The sequence below is a fragment of the Vombatus ursinus genome, unplaced genomic scaffold (genome assembly GCF_900497805.2).
Source record: "Vombatus ursinus unplaced genomic scaffold, bare-nosed wombat genome assembly UNPS02012319.1, whole genome shotgun sequence".
Taxonomy (NCBI): Eukaryota; Metazoa; Chordata; class Mammalia; order Diprotodontia; family Vombatidae; genus Vombatus; species Vombatus ursinus.
In genome coordinates, this window is record NW_020952097.1 from 4,106,023 (window position 1) to 4,113,858 (window position 7,836).

Here is a 7,836-nt window from a genome sequence, read left to right on the forward strand (position 1 = left end):
TCGATCCCCCCATGTGGGGGAGGAGAGCACTGATGCCCCTGGTCCTTGTGTGGGGGAAGGGATCCCCCTAGGCCTTTAAGAGTTCTGGGGCTCCTTCTATGGGGAAGGGCGGGGGACATGAAGGGGCCCGGGGAGCCCAGCCCCGTTCCCATGCCGGTGGCCCAAGGCTGGCCCGTTACCTGCCCTCCTCATTTCCCGGGGCGGGGCAGGGCTGGGGGGTAAATTAGTCGCGCGGGGCTATCTTTATAGGGCCGCAGGCCGTGGGATGATGGGGAAGGGGTGCAGGGCCCAAGCCTGGGGTGTCCGCACTCATTCTTCTCCTCCCGGATCCCAGCGCGCCCTCCCTCCACCCTGCGGCACCTGAGCTGCGGCTCATGCGCTTCTCCCAGCCTGACGGCAGCTTCTCTTCGTCCGCCATCTTCCCTCCTGCCGCAGCACCCGCTCCGCCTCCGCCCCGCCGCCCCCACTGATTGGCTTAACGCCTCCCGCACCGGGCCTTGGACGTGTCATTGATTGGCTGTTTCCACTGCAAGGCCCTACCCCTGCCCTCCTCACTTGCTGCCAGAAAGGCGCGGGGGCGTTGCCTCTTGTCACCCAGGCTCCGCCCACAGACGCTCTATTCCCTAACCCCACCCCCTCTTCAAGTCCAGCTTCGTAAGTGGTGGAATGAGGAACAGTGACCGCTCCTCATTATGGCCATTGGTGAAAAATTGAAAGACCACCCCTTAACTTCCGCCTCTAGCTTCGGAACAACCCCTCCGCCCCGGGAAGAATTCAGATCGCTGATTGGCTACTGGACCTGTAACTCCTTCCTTCTCAATTGTTCTCTGGTCCTTCAGGTAACGAAACATTATCAGAAGGGCGGGGAAACTGGAGCTCAAGAGGAATTGGAGGCCTGATGCTATGGGCGCTGTTGCTATGTTACATCGTTGCCATGGTTTTGCTCAGGCTCAGTTCCAGTCCGAGAAGTTGGGGGCGCAGCGCTCTGTCCAGTTCTCTGCTCGATCCTTATTCAACCCTCTACTGGACTTTAACCTGCCTTCTTCGGGGTCCTTATCTTGTCCTCTCTCCAGTTCTCATCAGTGCTTCTCAGGCCCTCTGCCAAGTTCTTGTCCGCTTACCTGCCAGTCCTTATCCTTTGCCCAGCTCCTTGTCCAACCTTTTGCCTGAGCCTCGCCCAGACCATGCCTAGCATTCATCTGGTTGTCCCCATTTTCTTATCTTGTCCTTTGCCCAGCCCTTGGTTGAGCTTCTGCCCAGTCCTCTGTCCTCCCCTAGTCCAACTCTCCTCCTTTGCACTTCAGGCCTTTACTGGTCCCATTTTCTTCAGTCTTTGTGTTTAATTCATGAAAAGTTCGTGAAGTATGGTCTTATGAGAAAGGCTTATGTTAAACACTGAGGTTACAGATATGACCTGTGACCAAGAAGCCCTCTTAAGGGTTCTGGGCTCATACAACTAGATTTGATCCTGTGGGCCTAACTCTACATGGTCAATTTCTCTTTGCCTTGGTATGCCTTTACTTGGAGTTCTCCAAGAAAATCTCTAAAATAAAGCTTAGGCATAGTTCTCCTCTTAGTTTCCCCAAAGGTCTCATTTGTACATAGTTATTTATACATTGTATCCCTCATTAGACTGTGAGCTTCTTGGAAATAGACACTGTTTTTTTCCCTTTCTTTGTATCCCCAGCACTTAGTACACCTGTCCTCCTAATGTGAAGGAAGGGAAGTACTAATCCCCAAAGGCCTAATGTGGGGCAGGGGGAAGAGGAGCACAGATCATTGGAGCTTTATGTGGAGAGGGGGAGGGGAAAATACTCATCACCCTTGGGTCTTGGGGAGGGAAGAATTGATCCCCCTTATGTGGGTGAGGGGAGCACTGATGCACCTGGTCCTTATGTGGGGGAACGGAGTGCTGAAAGAGGCATGTAGCAGGTGCTTAATAAATGCTAACTGACTGACAAGAAGGTCCCCAACTCCCACTCAGACACCCATTGTACAATGTGAGTACCAGGTATTTGACAGACTTTATTTCCCTAATCACAGAAAATGCTTAAGATGCAAAGGACTCACAGAGGTACATGAACAAATATAGAAACATAAATCCCACAAATAATTTATTAGACTCATAAACACACTTTGGGGGAGCTACTGAACAAACAGTCCTCCTGCACATTGAACCTGTGATTATCACACAGCTCATAATAGTGGAGCTGAAGAGTCCAGACCTCTTCCCACCCTCATCAAATAACTTTAATACTTCATTTGCAGGGTGAGCCTCTGGTGTTGTCAGTCCTCTTCTACCTTCCAGGACACTATTGAGGAAATCTCCCTCTTATGCCCAAATTTCAAACTAAGGAATCCTTAATTTCAGGCTTGTCATGTGCTTCCTGTGAAACAGGGAGGTAAAAATCCTCTTCCCCTATTGCTTGTATTTTAGTTTGGCAGATCAAGGAAGAAATCATAGGAAAAGGAAGGGGCTGAACAATTTCGCAGATCACTTTTTATAGATAGGGAAAGTGTAATTATTCTGACTCTTAGTTACCAGTTACCTTGGAGGCAGCCCCAGTCACTGAGAACCAAGTGGAGGAGTTTCCTTCTTCATGTCCTCTCAGCAAGATGCTGAGAGATGTATTGTGTACATACATACATACATACACACATACATACATACATGGTATACATATACTCAACAAAATCTCTCATGGTATTCTGTGGGAAAGATGAAAAGATAAGGGGTGCATAATAGTATAATTAGGTGAATTCAAAAGTGATTGAAAGGACAGACCAAAAGAATTAATAGTTAATGTCTGGGTATCAATGCAGAAGTAAGTCTTCTGTGGAATGTCCCAGTGATTTATTTGTGCTTAATCTTGTGCTTTTTCAAATTTATGGGTTTTTAAATTGTTTATTCTGAACTTAACAAACACCAAATAAAATGATTGTTTCCATTTTCCATACACATTGTAGGACAGGGAGGATTATACATGAAACTGAATCTCTTCTTTACTTTTTATATAGTTTAACATGTAGCTTCAAAGCTATCCTGCTTAATTTATATTCCTTCTGGCCTCCCTCATTTTCTCCTCTGTTTTGGGTGGAGAGGGAATCCTATCCCTATCTTCTCTCTCCTTTGCTCCTTCCCCTCTCCCCTGGAAAATAAAATGCACAGTTTTTGTAACAAATATGCATAGCCAAGCAAAACACATTCCCACTTTGGCCATGTTTAAAAATTTATGTACCTTGAGTTCCTTACTCCTCTGTCAGGAGGTGGGATAGTATGTTTCTGCATTAGTCCTCTGGAGTTGGGATTGGCCATTGCATTGATTAGAGTTTTTAAGTCTTTCAAAGTTATTTTTTCTTTGTGATGCTGTCATTGTATTAATTACTCTTTTGGTTCTACTCACCTCACTCTGAATCAGTTCATACAAATCTTCCCAGACTCTTCTCTGAAACCATTCCTCAAAATGTTTCTCACAGCCCAGTACTGTTCTATTACATTCGTATACCATAATTTATTCAGCCATTCCCCAGTCAATGGGCACCCCTTTAGTTTCCAGTGATTTGCCGCTTCAAGAAGAACTGCTGTAAATATTTTTATTCACGCAGTTCCTGTTCTTCTTTTTTTGATCTTTATAGGGCATAGACCTGGTAGTATTATTCCTATTATACTGTTTTTATTGATGATTTGAATAGAGGGTCTGCTTATAAAATTTGCAGATGACACAAAGATGGCAGGGATGACTAACACAATGGATGGCAGAGTCAGTATGCAAAAAAAGATCTTTATTGGCTAGAGTATTGGACTGATTCTATAAAGATAAAATTTTAAAGGAATATTCTTGGGTTAAAAAAATCAACTTCATAAGTATATCATGGGTGGGGCAGAGGGTGGGCTTCATCAGATAAAGGTCAGGGGTTTTAGGGGACTTGAAACTTACTTAATGGGAGACAACAGTATAATAATATGGCAGCTATCTTAGGCTGCATTGAGGGAGTAATAGTGTGTGGGAGGTAATTGTATTATGCCCTTGCTATACTATATCTAGGAAGGAAAAGAAAGAAACAAGAATTTATTAAGCACCTACCATGTGCTGGGGCCCTATGCCAAGTACTTTACAAACTTTATCTTTTTTGATTCCCACAACAACCTTGGGAGATAGGTGCTATAATTATCAACCCCATATTACATTTGAGGAAGTTGAGGCAGACAATGGTAAAGTGATTTGCCCAGGATCATCCAGTAAGTAAGTGTCTGAAGCTTTATTTGAACTCAGGTCTTCTGGACTTCAGATGCAGCAATGTGCCACCTAGCTGCCCCTAGAGTATTGTGTTGATATCTGGGTGCTACATTTTAGGAAGGACCTTGTTAAGCGAGAGGGAGTTCAAAGGAAGGTAGCAAAGATTTTGAAGGGCCTTGAGATCATACTATATAAGGATCAGTTGAAGGATGTTTAGTCTGAAGAAGAGATTTACGTGGAACAAGATAGGAATCTTCAAATAGCTGAAAGGCTACCAAGGAGCAGATTTGTTCCGTTTGGCCCCAGAAGACAAAACGTGGAGCAATGAGAGGAAGTTGCCCAGAGTCAGATTTAGGCTTTTGATGTCAGGAAAAGTTTCTTAGTGATAAGACCTGTCCAAAAGGAGAATGCATTGCCAGGAGGAAGGTGATTCTTCCTTACTGGAGGCCTTCTGAAAGAGGCTCAGGGGCTACTCATTGGAAAACCACAGCTCTGTCAAGATTCAAAATTTAACCTAAGGGGAAAGAAATGAAATGTTGCTCTGAAATATGAGAATTATGGAAATATGAATTTGGCTCCATCTCTACCTGCATTTGGAAAATCCTCTGTTCTCAATCCATCAACCTTATTCGTAAGACTCAGATGATTGATTTTTTTCCAGTGGTGACATGACTTGTTTTTTAAAAAGTTACATAGTCAAGTGAATAAAAGTAAAGAACCTATCATATAACCAAACTATAGAGGAACCTCATTGTTCTATCTTCTCAGTTCAATCATACCAGCTACTCCTACCGCCCCTCTGGCATGGGGAAATAGATTAGTGGGAGGAGAAACTAGACAGGATAGGCTTTGCAAACAATTGAAAAAAACTAAAGGGGAAGCACCAAATATCAGGATTGGTTCTTGGGCCAATCTGAAGTTTCACCACAGCTAGCCTTAAATTATAGTTGTCTGGCTTGGCTTTGCCTCTGATTTGCCTTGCATCCCCAAAGCCTTCAGGCCTCTGTATTTCCACTGCAGCCATCAAGCTCTTTGGGATCCCAGCTCATCTGTTCCTTCACCCAATTCAAGTTGCAGCCACAGTGGACAGCTGCACCAGCAGTGGTCATCCAACCACTCCTCTGGTAGTATTTTTAAAAAATGGCCTAAAATGGTACACTGGAAGATTTCTCAAGGTCAAGAGAAGAAACTATATGATTTGGGGAAATGTATGTCCATCTATAGCTTTCCCTTTTCTTCCCCTGTCTTTTCCCATCAGTGTTTCAAGGATGGGGAGAAGCTATAAGAACTGGTACATCTGTGTTCAGAATGTAAACTCCTTGAAAGTAGGAACTGTCTCATTTTTGTCTTTATACCTCCAAAGCCTAGTATGGCTCCTAACATATAATGGGCACTTAATAAATACTTCATGAATATGTTAGCTGCCATTTGTATGGGGTTTTAAGGTTTGCAAAGTGTTTTTACAAAGATTATCTCATTTGATCCTCCCAACCCTGGAAAATAGGTACTATTGTTATCCCTATTTTACAGTTGAGGAAACTGAGGCAGATTTGTGCAGGGTCACACAGCTAATAATAACAACTAATGTTTATATAGTGCTTATTATGTGCTAAGTGCTTTATAATCATCATCTCATTTAGTCCTCAAAACAACCCTGGGAGGTGGGTGCTATTTTTATCACCCCCATTTCACAGATGAGGAAACTGAGAGTGACTTGCTGAGGGTCACACAACTAGTGTCTGAGGCAGGATTTGAACTCGGATTTTCTTGACTCCAGGCCCAGTGTTCTATCCACTATGCCACCTAGCAGCTTCCAATGAATTATGGAATAGGATGAAGAGCACAAGTGGAAGGATTTGCCATGGTTAAGGATAAGGTCTATCTTTGAAGCAGAGCCTGGAGTAGAAGAGAGAATGGGAAATGATGTTGAAGGCTTTAAAGATATAGAACCAAAGGAAGGAGGCAAGGTTCTCCTACTTTACTGAATAAGGAAATGAGGCAGCAGCACTTAACAGAGAGGGGTGAGGGTTGGCAGTGTTATCACCTAATGCTCTCACTGACAGCTCAGACAACCCCACCTGAGCTACGGTGGGGGAGGTCACTTATTTTTTAAATTAATTTATTTATTTTTAGTTTTCAACATTCACTTTTTAAGGTTGTGAGTTCCAATTTTTTCCTCCTCCCTCCTCACTCCCTCCCCAAGATGGCATGGAGGCTGATATAGACTATACATGTACAATCATATTAAACGTATTTCCACATTAGTCATGTTGTGAAAGAAGAATCAGAACAAAAGGGAAAAACCATGAGAAAGAAAAAAAAAAAGAAAATAGTATGCTTTGATCTGTATTCATACTCCGTAGGTCTTTCTCTGGATGTGGATAGCATTTTCCATCATGAGACTTTTGGATTGTCTTGGATCATTGTATTGCTAAGAAGAGATGAGTCTATCGACGTTAGTCATCACACATTGTGGCTGTTACTATGTACAATGTTCTTCTGGTTCTGCTCACTTCACTCAGCATCAGTTCATGTAAGTCCAGGTTTTTCTGAAATCCATCTACTCATCATTTCTTATGGCTCAATAGTATCCCATTACATTCACATACAATAACTTGTTCAGTCATTCCCCAATTGAGGGACATGCCCTCAATTTCCAATTCTTTGCCACCGCAAAAAGAGCTGTTAATATTTATAACAGTACATGTGGGTCCTTTTCCCTTTTTTGTCTTTGGATTACAGACCAAGTAGTGCTATTGCTGGATCAAATCACAGTTTTATAGCCCTTTGGGCATAGTTCCAAATTAGTCTCCAGAATGGTTGGATCAGTTCACAACTCCACCAACAATGCATTAGTGTTCCAATTTTGGGGGTAGTCATTTAATAAATCCTACTATATATTGTCTTAGTCTTTTCTCTATGTGTCATACAGTTCCTTTCAACCATGTTGGTTATAACAGTTAATGTTTTCCCCCCAAGAACATCTACCATCTTAAAGATACAGTAACAATGGCCAGAATCTGTATAGATACATATTGATTTTACAAAGATTATCTCATTTGATCCTCACAACAACCATGGAAGGTAGGTGCTAGGAGGTATGGGAAGGACTAATGGGGAGAGAGTTTTTCTGCCCAAAATATAATAATATAGTGAGAGTGGGAAATATATGTCAGCTAGTTCAAACCCTTCATTTTACAATTGAGGGAACTGAGGCCCAGAGAAGTTAAGTTACTTACTCAGGGTCATATAGATAGTACATAGTAGAGACAAGATTGGAACCAAGTCACATGCTTTGCTAAAATCTAGGCAAATTCTGTATTATCTATAGCATTCTCCTGATCTACCAGTCTAAATAACTTTTTTTCTTCCTAAAAAGGAAATGAGATTCATCTTATAAAACTTGTCCTTGACGAACTCTTGATTTTTTTTTAGTGGTCAATACTCCCTTTTCTCATTAAAAGGATGGTTCACTAACTATCCTTTAATACATCCTAGAATTTTACCAATAATCAAGGTCAAGCTCTTTGGGCTATAGTTTGGAGATTACATTCTTTCTTTCTTTCTTTCTTTCTTTCTTTCTTTCTTTCTTTCTTTC

General features: G+C 42.5%; 1 protein-coding gene across 1 annotated transcript in view; it reads right to left on the bottom strand.

Moving 5' to 3' along the window:
• PIN1 (peptidylprolyl cis/trans isomerase, NIMA-interacting 1) overlaps nt 1–442 on the bottom strand; it is a 20,811-nt gene extending 20,369 nt beyond the window's left edge. The window contains exon 1 of the mRNA XM_027857812.1: nt 361–442. Within this exon, the coding sequence (XP_027713613.1) occupies nt 361–418 (58 nt within the window). The 5' untranslated portion in view covers nt 419–442. The remainder of the gene's footprint in view (nt 1–360) is intronic.
• Between the last annotated feature and the right edge of the window lie 7,394 nt (nt 443–7,836).